Genomic DNA, 13,554 nt, shown 5'->3' on the forward strand with positions numbered 1-13,554 from the left:
TCATTTTCACTACTTTCACTGAGTTAAGAGTTATCTTCCAAATGTTGACAGATTTCACTACACAATATCAAAAAGTCACATTTATTAACCTCAACACCCATCTTACCAGGAAAGTCATTAAGATGGTAAAGAAGTCAAGCTCTTGGTGGCAAATAGTTTCCAAAATTCTATTTTTGTTTAAAATTTAATCATTGCAACAAATACCATTGGTTGTTTTCCTTGAAATGAGAAATTCACTTAGATCATCTTTTAGAAAATATATGCCAAATGCACAAACCTAAATAACTATAGTTTTCATGTCAATTTTTCTTCCACATAAAAGTGGAGTTCAAGGCAAAAGCAGCACGAATCCCACACATACTTTCCCTTGAAACACCAATGGGATGTTAGTATGTAGCAAATTTGTTGTGTGTGGATTCTCCCATTTCATCACACAGAATATTTTAAAGATGTGTTATTTAAGGAGGACATTTAATAAAAATTATGATTACTACTTTATCAGGGACTTTTTAAAAAATGTTACTGCCATGGTTACCCTCAGTGCAAACCGCAGCTTGATAAAAAAGACAAATAACATTGTAGTATTATGAAAATAGTTTTCACCTTTCAGATCCCCTGAAAAAGGGTCTTTGGGACTCCTGGGGTCCACAGACTACAGTTTGAGAATCTGTATGTTAGAACTTAGAGAACAGTTTAATAATGATCATATGAGTTCCTTTTCTCCACCTACTTTCAGTGGAACTACCTAACAAGTAAATACAAATTCTGAGGTTAAATTTATTTATTTATTCATTTTAGACAATGATTCTGCAACTTCAGAGCCTGATGCTGAAATCACTGCCAAGACCAACGGGAATGGGAGCCCTGGGGAGCAGTCGCCAAGCCCCGTGCAGTTCATAAACAGTGAGGGAGCCGGGGACTTTAGCCGCTCAACTCTTCAGAGGTGCTCTTATCAGATTCATGTTTTCACTGCATTTTACCTTCATTAATCTATGTACCATGTCAATGATTTAATTACCTTAGAAACAGGTTGGTGTCGTGAAATCCCACATTTTCATCCCAGCCATTTGATTTTCTCTATATATAAATGCCACCTCCTGAATCTTTTCACAGCATTCTTAGTTAATGCAAGCATATATTGATAGGAGAGCTTTAATTTTCACTCCTCAACCCCTTTCTTCTGAGCTTTCACATATGCAAGTTTGCTATTAGGACTTAGTTTTACAACCACTGTCTTTTGACTCAGAGTATGATTCCCCCCTCTCCTTTTCTGTCTGCTGCAGCTTATAATTACCCTGTCTAGAATCAGAAGAAAAACAGAGCGCCACACATAGTGCTCTGATATTAAATAGGTGCAAAGGAGAGTGAAAGCAGCCTTGATGTCAGCTCTCCAATGCACGGGGCAGTTTCACGGTGCAGCACGTCCTCACCTGTATTCACTGTCGGTTATAAGATGGTACTAATGTTCTGCACGTATCCATCTCTTCTACTGGTAAAACAGGTCTACCAGACAAGCTAGTTCTACTGGGGACAGCACTGCTCTTGTCAATCGCACTACTATTATTTTCATGACTACTTCTGTGCAGGGACTCTAAAATTGCATTCAAAACAAGATAGACGAACAAGGCTTCCGTGAGGATGTAGTTTCATATGACATAGTTTTTTCTTCTTTGATCAACAAAATATGCACCATATGGCATAGAGTTGTAGCTTTTCATTGGATTTAAAGGCAGACTTCGACTTGCTGTGATGGGAGAGGAGCTATTGCTACAGACCAACCAGCCTGTGGTTTGGCATGTGTGTCTCCATATTACCAGAAGAGTGATCATCTTCTTATCCCAGTGCAGATATTTCACTGCTTGGCATTTTGCTCATAACACATGTTTTCTCCAACTCATGTTTGTGCCACATTTTGCCTATATTAACCTGGCAAGCAACTTTGGTAATTCTATGACTTCAGAAATGGGTCAGAAACAAACCTTCCTCATTTTAATCGTAGTTTTTCCACCGTCTTATCATATGCCACAAAATCTAAAAGCCTCTTCAACCTTAACCTCATAACCCATAAAAATTTAAGTGACTACAGATAACTATTAAAGACATTGAGGATAAGACATACTGGATAAGTCACAGTATATGAAATATATTAAAACACCATTGTTACTTTATGTTATATATAATATACATAGAAATGTCTTCAGTTTTCCTGTCCGGTCAACCTTATTCTTTCCTTTTGCTCTGCTTTCTTACACTCATCAAAATTCCATTGGATTAACTGTTCGCCTCTTTCTTTCTCTGAATGCTGCCCTTGTTGCTGGAGGCAGCATGTGCCCTACAGTTTCTGCCCCCTCTGCCATGCTAATGACCTAACATGCACTCTCTGAAGGTGAGTATGGACAGTGGATCCCTTCCTTGGTGTCCAGGGTGATAGAATAAGAATCCATCCATAGTACCTTGCATTCAGAGACAGAACTGAGAGCCCATATCCATTTTCCTTTTCCTTTGAAGTGTTTTTTGAAAAGACATTGAGCACTCTTGTCGCCATTCTGAAGAAACGCATTTGACCTTTAAGCCACCCACCCCTGACTAGTGTCTGCCGACCTACTTTTGCACTTGCAGCGTCATCAGTGGTGTTGGGGAACTGGATCTAGACAAAGGGCTTGTGAAGAAAACAGAGCCCAATACCAAAGACAAACCTTATCCCGACTGCCCTTTCCTGCTGCTAGATGTACGAGATAGAGACTCTTACCAGCAGTGCCACATTGTTGGAGGTAAGAGAGAAAGGCTTTTCAGTGTCTCACTCCCAAGAACAGAGCCCGGTCCTGAGCCCAGGCAGACTCGACCCACACCCCGTGGTCAGCACAGTGCTAGCCAGAGGGGTTCCGGGAACCTGTGAGTTGGCTCCACCGCATGCTCTGAGAGAGGCTGGGGAAATTCTCAGAGGGATCAGGGGCCCAGGGCTAAATGTCAGAATGCTTCCTGTCCTTCACTGTGTCCTGTTCTCTTCTCTCTCACAGAAGCATTTAGGTTTATCACTAGTGAGTTTGAAAATATGTTTAACTCTTAGGTGTTAAACCAGCTAGGGATTGGAGCCAAGTTGTACTGAGAACTACAAACTTCCTAAGCTTTTTCTTCTCTTTGCAGCTTACAGTTACCCAATTGCAACTCTGTCTAGAACAATGAACCCTTACTCAAATGATATTCTTGAGTATGTATCCTTTGTTGTACTTTAAGGAGTTGGGTGGTATAAGGATTGTAAGAATCAAATTTATTACCGATATTAATTAGCTAACTTAGCATATTTTAGAATTTGGATCTTTAGCTATTGCTGAGGCTGCTTTCTAGTCCATCCTGCAGTTGGACAAGAAACGTTAGATTAACAGTTAGGATCTATTGACAGTTAATCCTAAGACATTTTTTTCCCCAGAAAGCTTTTTTTTTTTTTCATTTTCCCCAAGTAAAATATAAGGATTGAATTTTTTCCTTCTATTTTAATTTTTTTCTTCTTAAAATTTTAGTTTGCTTTGCTCATAAAAATTGTACAAATAGAAAATTTAAATACTGAAAAATATAAAAAAGAAAACTGAAATCCCCGATAACCACACAACTGCATAAGAAACTCTTAGGGAATCTTTTGTGTATGTTATTCCAGGCGGTCTTCTATGTAGTCTTTTTAACAAAGTGGAAGTCATACTTAGATATATAATTTAGTGTGTTGCTTCCCCCACTTCCTATTACTTGAATTTCCCCACACTAACACAAGCTCTGTATAAACTCTGTTTTTGGTGCAGTAAAATATCTGATCTTAAGATTTACTGTAGTTTACTAAATCATTCTTCTCTGGAGGACTGGACTTTTAGGCGGTTCCCACTTTTTTACCGTTCTCAGTAAGGCTGCAGTGCACACACCGGGCACTCAAGTTTTTATGTTTCCTCATCTGTAAATGGAGTTTATAATAATTGTTCTCCAGGACTGTACAGATGAAAGGGCCAAAGAGTATACAGTATGTAACTAGTGCCATCTTGGAGAGAGAGATATATATATAGAGAGAGAGAGAGAGAGAGAGAGTTATGTGTACACACACACACACAAGAAAAGGATACCAGCTTGTGCTGGTTTTCAGCACAGGAAAAAAAATCCAGGATGCCCTGAAGAGGGGTCATCCCGTGCTCCCTGAACTCAAGATAGGCAAACCTTGACTGCTTTCCTTCCTTCGGCATTTCTGTATAGTCTAGGAGCATTAGCTCAGTGTGGTCAAACCTTAACTCATGTGACTGTTAGAAAAATGCCCACGGCAAGATCATCATCCTGTATGACGACGATGAGAGGCTGGCCAGCCAGGCGGCCACCACCATGTGCGAGCGGGGATTTGAGAACCTCTTCATGCTTTCTGGAGGTGAGGGGCTACGTTCTGCTTAGCACTTAAAAGGCAAATACTTGGACTCACACTCCTTCTGCTTCACTCCTAGAGTTTCCCCCCTCCCCTCCCCTGCAGAGCTCAGAATTCAGTATTCTGGAAATAGAAAAAAAACATGCTGGCGGAAGGGAGTCAGGATATGTGAAACTTCCCTTACCTCAATCAGCACATGTTTCTAATTCCTGAAAGAATGATGTTGCTTTATGGTTCTGTAAGAAAGCCTTAATGCTGAAGACTTGAGCAAAGCAATTTCTGGTGGAATTCTCAGAATCCCACATAACAACGGACATTTTCTGGTGTAATTTACTTAATGGTGAAGCAATTAAGAAAGATTTCCCGTCCTTGTGTTGAGGAGACACGTGGGCTCCTTTCCAGGTTTGCCTTGGCCTTACCATGCTAACAGTGCTTTTTCTGATGATCTTCCATACCCAGGTCTAAAAGTCTTAGCTCAGAAATTCCCAGAAGGACTGATTACAGGTTCCCTGCCAGCATCTTGCCAGCAGGCCCTTCCTCCTGGTTCTGCCCGAAAACGATCCAGTCCCAAAGTGCCACCCCTACCAGCTGAAAATAAATGGAGATTTACCCCGGAAGACCTAAAGAAGATAGAATATTACCTGGAAGAGGACCAGGGTCCTGCAGACAATCCTAGTAAGATATTTTGACCTTTGGAAATAATGTTTCTGTAGAACTTGAGATTTACAGCTTTGAACATCAACCTCATCATATGAGAAGCTTGATCTCTTATATTCAGATTCTTAAAATATTTGCAGGGGGGAGGGAAATATGCAGGTGCTATGTGAGGAGAAGGGAAATGAGTGAGCGGAGGTGCTCCCAGATGATGGCAAGAATTAGGCATTGCACACAGACAACTGAAAGAAAAGTTTTCAGTCAAATAAAGTGGGTATCTTAGGAGGAGCTGAGAGGCTAAGCCAAAGCATTCAGATTCCTTCTTGGAATACAAAGCATTCCATCTTTCCCCTCATCATTACCATTGTTTAGTCGCTAAGTCGTGTCTGACTCTTTTGCCATCCCAAGGACTATAGCCTGCCAGGCTCGTCTGTCCATGGGATTTTCCAAGCAAGAATACTGGAGTGGGTTGCCATTCCCTTCTCCAAGAAGGTCTTCCCAACCCAGGGACTGAACCCATGTCTCCTGCATTGGCCAGTGGATTATTTACCAGTGAGCCACCGGGGAAGCCCTTGATTCCTTCTTGGAAAACTTTGCTTCCTTCTGCTGCTGCTTCTTACACTTCCAGCCTTTCCTTTGACACAGTGCTTTCTCTTTCTCCTCTAGTCGTTCCTGTTCCTTCTCTAGTGAGAAGGAATGACGAATAGGCGAGGTTGGTTGGGACAGTGGAGAGGAAGGAAAGAACAATAATCTGGGTTTCCTTCCATCCCTACCTTCTTCCCCACCTTCTAATTGATCTCAAGGCTCAAGAGTAAGTTTTAACCTAAAGAAGATGCTGAACAGAACTTCATTAGCTTAAAAGTGGTGTGTAGCATAAGACTTCATTAGTTTAAAAGTATACTTGGCAGATTGTCTCTGCAATCATTTTTGCAGCTCTGCTCCCTGCTTTCTTGCTTCCTCCAGGCCGGCTGAGCCAAGCTAACGCTTCTGGAAGAGATGCCAAGGTTCCAGGCACCCGCAGCGGTCAGAACCTGCCTGCCGGGGGCCCTGCCAGCCACCAGAATCCCCGCTCACTGGGCAGTGGCCACCTGCAAGGCAAACCCTGGAAGTAAAGGACCTTGTCTGCCTTAGTCAAATAAATGTTTTCTCTCCTTTTGGAACCCCGAGCAGTTCCCAAGTTGGTCATTTCAGAAACTGCTGCAAAGACCTCAGCATGTGTGCCAGGCCCTCTTCCTATCTCCAACTCCTTTCCCACATCCAGCTTGGGAAGGATTTTTACAAAAACCAGAGGCATGACAGGCTCTAGTGTCCTCCCTGTTGTTTACAGAATATTTAAGTCTCTGAAACTGAGTAGGAAAAAAGTCTTAATTTTTTTAGGCTTTCATTTTTTAAAAAATAAGGTCGAGTTTGTTTTGGTCTGTGTCCTGCATTGTTTTGTAACTACTTCAGGCACATCTGTGTGTCCTTCCCAGCCAGTTCTTTTTCACTCAGTGTTCTTGGTTTCATGAAGGTTCTCTAGGTAGGCTTTGCAGCCTGAGAAGCTGCCCCTGGGGGTGCAGATGATTCAGAGCCGCCACCAGGGTCTCCATCAGGTGTGGACCCGCTGGCTGAGGAGCTTTTTGCCCAGCACCCACCCGATGCACGTTCTGTCTTGAGTTTGGAAGCCGATACCTGTAAGCATTACTGAGTTAAGACTTAGTAGCCGCTCTCACATGTGTGCGAAGCTCCCCCTCACGAGATGTTCTGGGGCCAGCACAGGTGATGATGTGTGCTCAGCCACCCTCATGGGAAAGCCCTATCCACTGTACAGGGCTGGGTTGAGAGCCATTCATTGAAGCCCCCTGGAGTCGCCCCTCATTTGTGGTTGGTTTATTAGTTGTAAATTTCCATTATCCAGCTCAGGCATATTCATATTAGATGGGTAGAAATCATGGCCCCTTGAAAACACTGGCTTTGGTTGGGTCACCACCAGCACACAAGGTGAGGACGACTCCACAGCCCTTTGTCAGAGCTGACAACCCCTGAAATCCTTGCTTAGAAATACAGTATTAGTCTAATTGAGTAATTAGTGCAATTTCCTGCTTACTTTTCATTCTCATGACTGAGCTGTGATTAGGAGGTTGTGATTATAGATTCTTGTTTGGCCAGAATTTTGAATCGGCATTAATTGAATTGCTAGATGACTGACATTCATTCCATTTAATTGGGGGAACAAAAGACCTCAGGTAAGGATGAGGAACTCTGAAATCATCAGGAAAAGGAAAAAGAGGCTTGTTAATTTTTATGGTCTGTGATCTGTAGTTGTGATAAGGGACTGAGGAATAAATTGTGCTCTTTGTCATGGCAACCAGCCTCTGAAAAGCCAGCTGAAAATTGCCTATCCTTAGGTGGTTATTGCTGCTGGGGAAGATTTGTCTTAACAGGACTCTTTTTCTCACCACCAAAAAAAAGGTATCACAGTATTTCCAGCATGGGAAGCTGTATTTGTAGGAGAAATAAAGGTAATAAATATCTTATAGAGACATATGGAAAAATAACTTTCAGATTCAGCCCAGTTCTATTTTAGTGTGTTTATTCTTCTCTACTTGATTTCCAAAGTGCAACATTTTCCGATGCTTTAGAAATCAAACAAACCAGGGACATTGTTCAGATGTCAGGCCGTGCCCAATTTTCCATAAGATTCAAGAATCTTGTATAAAATTCAGCCAACGTACACAAAGCTTTAATGAGGAGCCTGTCATGTTTCCCCATAAATTTATTGCCTGAGAACTAAGTTCAGCCTTTTGCTAATGCCAAAATGCTCTGGCTTTTTATTTTCTTTACAGCATAGATTTTTTTTAATGCAAATTTTTCCACATTCAACTTTCCCCTAGCATGGACAAGATTTTCAGCCATTTTGGACACATATACATTTTTAAGAAATTTTTTTTCTCTGTGACAGAGTTCTGTTTATTCCATTTTCAAGTCAACTAGTCAGGAGTCTAGATTTCCCCCACTGGATTCAGTTTTACAAGTGAGTGGTAGCCCCTTTTGTTCCTATTCTGCATTCCCATCACCACACAACACTAGAGCGTTTGAAATGGCTGTGTGTGTGTGTGCACAGTCGGTGTAGCCGATCCTATTAGAGTTGCTGTGCGTTTACTGGAGAGACCTGGCAGGTTGACTGTACTGACGTGTGTCTCTCCATAGTGCTTTGCCTGTTGGTAGGGGTTTTATATAACTGCTCCTCAAAGACCTGCTCTCATTCTGTACTTTTTGTGTTAAGTGTCACTCGCAGACAGTTTTTACACGCTCACGGTATTGCTCTGAATGTTCTGCATGACTAGTTTCTTCATTAGATTAACTGACATGTATTATTTAAGTGATCTGTGATACTCTGTGCAATTATGAATGTTGACGATTAAAGTACATAGTTGTTAATTTGTTGTTTGCTATTAATATGCTGAAGTCTGCCAACTTCTCTCTCCCTCTCTGTTGAGATGATCTGTGGGGAGTCACATGAGCCTGGGGTGATTGGAAAGTGTACTTCTTTTTGCTGTATCTCCCAGGAACGCCTAGTTTCTTTGTATAAATGAATCAGAAATCATTCCAGTTAGGGCAGGAGACCTTAGCTCTCCAGTTAGAAGGTCTGGGTTTCTCTCCATGCCCAGCAGGGACTGATGGCCACCTTAAACACAATACCATGGGACTCTCATCAGTGTTGCAGAGGCTGGCGAGCTGCTCTTGCCTGGGAACTTAGGACCCCCTGGATGGAAAATGCTTGCTCGAAGTACAGCTACTCCTCTCTCTGAGCAACAGTGATGGTCAAAGTCTAACTAATACATTCAGTACTCTAAAGAAGGAAAGGAGGGGAGGAAGGAGGGAAGCGTGAAAGCAAGAAGTGAAGAGGGAGGAGAAGGCAACATTACTCATTCGAGTACAAAAAGAACATCTCGGGCTGTAATGTCAGGTTTAGTCTACTGAAAGACATAGAATGATTTAAATGGCCTAAAAGTAATTTTATTTTTCACCTTTAGTAGAAAGTCAGAACTAGCACAATCATATTGGACTAGGGTATAAGTCAGAATTAAAAGAGAGCAAATAGAGTTCATTAGTTGCTGAGGGATTTTTCCCGCAGTGCTATTGAGATTATACAAAAATTCATAAGACTTTAGGCTACTCACCAAGAACACAGAACAAAACAAAACTTCTTTTCTCTAATTCCCTTGTGGAATATAAGTGAAGTCAGAGTCCTGGGCTAGAAAGAAATATGTAGGCAATTTTTCTTGTGTTGGTTTTGGTTTCTGTCACGTTATATATTCGTTGTAGATTCTGTCTTTTATGTTCTCTGACTTTTTTAGGGGGGATAATTAATTTCTGTCCACCTGGATTTAAATCCATGACTCCCTTCCTGTTCTATCCTGAAGATAATCATTAAGAACCTTTCTTTCTCCAGTTCTAAAATACTCCCAGTATCTATAATGTGCTTTTATTTTTTCACAGTTCTTTCAAAGTTGTAACTCCCATGATACTCTCCTTTTTCTTTTTTCAAGAAACATCAGAAATGTGTATTTTACATCAGTTTATGTGAGCATGATGATATGCTTATCTTCTATCCAATTATTTTTTTGATGAAAATTAATATGTTTTTCCTATGAAAACAATAAACAGGACACACTGTGCTTCCCAAGTGTTCAAAATACATTTGGGTAGTAGTACTTTCCTAAAATTGCAGTAATTATTGAAATTGCTATTGCCATGTGCTTAAATCGGCACGCAGGTCAGTTATGGCATAAAATGTGTAATGGTGGCAATTTGTCAGCACTGAATCCTGGCAGAACGGGATTCAGTGCCTGATTTTATGTGTTTACAGAACTCTACTGCCTCCTTCCCCCGCCATCCCATCCCCTTACGGCCTCACTCTCTGGTGCTGATCCTCTTTGTTCCGAAGGCAGACTCAGATTCTCTTCACATGCATAACATCCTGAGGTACCTGGTGAAATGTTTGGCAACAGAGGTCACTTACTAGACGCTACGGACTGATTGACTACATTTTTAAAAATTATTTTGACTGTAAGCTCCTAGAAGGTAAAAATCACCAGCTACGTGACAGTGCCCCTTAATAAGCATATGTGAATAAGTGAGCTAAAGAAATCCGTCAGGACTGCAGTCTGGGATGTCAGGCCCACCGTGGCGGTCACCCAGCCCTGGCCTGCCATTCTGGAGACCGGAAAGGCTGTTACCCTTGTCCCCTTGGACGTCCTTTCGTAGGCGAGGCATTCGTAACTCTGAGAGTTGTAGATTACCCCCTGCAGGAGGTGCCCGGGAAGCTGTGAGGACCTTTACTGTTACCCTGGCTGTCTACAGTCTGCCTGTTTCCACGGTCCCCTCAGGCTCAGCATAGCCTTCAGAATTCATCAGCTACGGGTTATACACCATCTCCCCATCTGAGAGCAGGTTTTACTTTCTCTTTGGTTTCAAGTCTTAAAGATTTCCAGGTATTTATGCTTATAAACATTTATGGGGCGTCTACTATGTGTTAGGTAGTATTCTTAGAGTCTTCATTTTATGTTTTGACTCATTTGACCATCCCAACATCCCTACAAGGTAGGCGCCCCCGTTCTTAGAGGGAGAGACTAAGGGTCGAGTGGAAATTAAGCAACTTGCCCTTGAGTCACTGAGCTGGAAGGTTGAGAAAACTGCACTGCTCTGGGCTTCCCCCTCTGGGTGGGCCCAACACCCTCTCCCTGGCCATGCCTCCAGTTCACCAACAAAAATGTAACTTTCCCTTGGCTGTCCGCCTCCCTCCCTTCCCTGTTACCTGAGATTCCACTGAAAGCCTTCCTCCTCTACCTACACGAAGGGCAGTGGGAGTTCAGGGACAGAAGCATGTGCTTCTGGGACCATGAATTTCCCCGTTCCACCGCTGTCTGTGTCTGGTGACCTGTCTTGAAGACAGGTGCCCCAGGGTTTCTGAGATTTGTTTTGGTTCTCAGCGTGTCCCTAATGAGGTATCACTTAGGGAAGGGGAGTTACAGGCTTTTCAACAGATTGTACGGGGAAAGTAGGCTGTTTTCCTGATGGTTGAACTCTCCAATAAAACCATATTGATATGATTTGTGTCCGATCTTCTCTTTCCTTTGTGGCTATGTTTCTGATGTAGGCTGAAACATAAATTGTGTGAATTGGCTCATGGTTACAGGCCTAGGCTTCATGGGAGGAAGCAGCAGCAAACCTCTGCACCTCTGTCCGTGTGTGAGCAGAGCTCTCATTCCACTGCAGTCCTCTAAAAATGTAGCTGAACACACCACTGTGGTTACAAAGAAGACTTTTAACTTTCTTCTTTTAGTTTGGCAGTAAACATTTGGCCGTCTTTGTCTCTGGGGTTGGTAGATGATGCTCACAGTTTGAGTTGCCAAATGGATCCTGAAAGCTTTGGGGAGAATTCATTACCCTTTGACAGTTTTTTTCAGATTTGACGGGTGTTCTGTGCTTCCTTCTCAGAGCTCTTCCTTCATCTGGCCAGTTTGAATGTTTTGGTTGGTCATATCAGTTTCCTGTAAGGAGCATCTGGGTCTCAGTGTGTTCACAGAATGATGTTTCTGACCTTAGAGTCCTTAGAGCAAGAATCCATCTGCATCTTCAAATCCACCTAGTCCCACATGTCCTTGCAAAACAATCACTGAGATGATGAACAGCCCTGCACTGGATGAGGGACTGGTGAGGTCATATCTGGATTGTGTTCAGTGACATTTCAATTTTAACTTCAGGCCAAAGCTAGACATACATATCTTGGTGTTAATTCAAAAGACCACCCAAAGGATTCTTATGGACCACCGATGGCTTCACAGGCCACACTGAGAGCCATGGATAAGGGTCTAAGAATGGAGTAAATGAGTTCATTTTAAAATAAAGATTTTTGAAAACTCCTGGAGAATAGGCATTAGCCTAATTAATTCCCCAGATTGCTGCAGGAATTGAATGTGAGCGGCAAGGGCTCCTGGGATTTGTCACCTGCACCACCTCTGGCCCCAACAAGGAGATGTTGGTACCCTGCCCTTGGTAGGGCACTTACTTCCAGCTCTGTCTGGAATATAAACTTTTCCAAAAGTAAGACAATTACCTTGTTCAGGGCGACAGCAGAAGAAATGACTTTAGACAAATTATGAAAAAGAATCTGGGCACAAATTAAGACGGTCATATAGATGTTTGATTTTGATAATAAGTTGATACTAGGTAACGTTACCCACAGGTGATCTGGTGTGTTTGAGTAGCTTCTTTCATTGCAAGAAACTCAGAAAAGTGTAAAGAGGAAAAACCATCACCTAGGGTAACCACGATTATTATTATTGGAGAATATCTACTTCCAGGCATAGTGGGTATATGTTTTCCAAACAAAAATGAGATTCATACTCCATATACTATATTATAGCCTGCTTTTTAAAAAACTTTGTGGAAATACAAATCATATGCCATAAAATTCACCCATTTGAAGGATACAGTTCAGTGGAGTTTAGTAAATTTACAGGGTTGAGCAAGCATTACCACAATCCTATTTTAGAATATTTCCATCATGTGACCAGCTTGTCTCACTCAGTATATTGTGACCATTTTTCCATATCAATCACAGACTACAACGGCTTCCCAATATTCCATTATGTAAACATGTAATATCCATATTAATACTGGTATCTATCTAGGTTCTTTTCTATTTTATTTAAATTTTTATTATTGCAACGTTGTACATGTGTTTATTTGAACTTCTCAGGGAATTTTTATAAAGTAAATTCCTCCAAGTGGACTTACTGAGTCAAAGCAGCAATATGTTGAAATGTTTTATTTATATCACCAAATTCCCCCTGGGAAGGTGGTATAAATTTATCCTCCCACCAGCAGTATATGACAGGTCTTATTTCTTCATACTCTTGATAATACTGAATTGTCAGTCTTTCTATTCTTTATCTGATGGGGAAAAAAATAATATATTTTTCTTTAATGTACAAAAAAAATTGCCCAGAGAAACAGTATCTTTCTCTTATCAACTTTTTGTATTTCTTCTTCGGGGAAGAAATCTTCTATTTTTCTTTTGAAATGTTAAGTCTTTTTTTTTTTTAACCCCTTTTACTTATAAAGGCTCTTTTCCTCTCAGGGTTATTAATAATTTTTCATATATGCTGTATGAGTTTCTAAAATTATCATTTCTCTTTTAGCATTGTTTTATTTAGAAAATAAAAACTTTTAATGCATAGATTTATAAAAATATGTATCTGCAAAGTATAAAGTTAAAAAATTTTAATTTATTTCCATGTCTCCATTTGAGAAGCATTTATTAAGTGCATGATACGTGTCATGTACTTGGCCAGTCACTAGAAACCGAGTGTTGAGCAAAATGGCACAGTTCCTGCCCTCGTGGCATTTTCATTCTGGTGCTATGCTTCTTGTCTTTTCAGCTTTCTTAATACTTTTACTTGTTCAGAGCATTACTTTCTAAATTGCAGCTCAGAAAAATTCAAAATAACTTGCAAGCCTAC

At 41.2% G+C, this 13,554-nt stretch overlaps 1 protein-coding gene across 4 annotated transcripts in view; it reads left to right on the plus strand.

Moving 5' to 3' along the window:
- CEP41 (centrosomal protein 41) overlaps positions 1-8,464 on the plus strand; it is a 50,190-nt gene extending 41,726 nt beyond the window's left edge. For all 4 annotated transcript variants that reach the window (XM_086395665.1, XM_086395662.1, XM_086395663.1 and 1 more), the window contains 6 exons: positions 799-943; positions 2,620-2,771; positions 3,145-3,212; positions 4,282-4,396; positions 4,850-5,065; positions 6,008-8,464. In XM_086395665.1, coding sequence (XP_086251791.1) covers positions 799-943; positions 2,620-2,771; positions 3,145-3,212; positions 4,282-4,396; positions 4,850-5,065; positions 6,008-6,156 — 845 coding nt within the window. In that variant the 3' untranslated portion in view covers positions 6,157-8,464. The remainder of the gene's footprint in view (positions 1-798; positions 944-2,619; positions 2,772-3,144; positions 3,213-4,281; positions 4,397-4,849; positions 5,066-6,007) is intronic.
- The last annotated feature ends 5,090 nt before the right edge of the window (positions 8,465-13,554 follow it).

Source organism: Bos grunniens, chromosome 4, assembly GCF_055505025.1.
Source record: "Bos grunniens cultivar Pamir isolate PY7600 chromosome 4, Bosgru_T2T1.0, whole genome shotgun sequence".
In the NCBI taxonomy this organism is placed as follows: domain Eukaryota; kingdom Metazoa; phylum Chordata; class Mammalia; order Artiodactyla; family Bovidae; genus Bos; species Bos grunniens.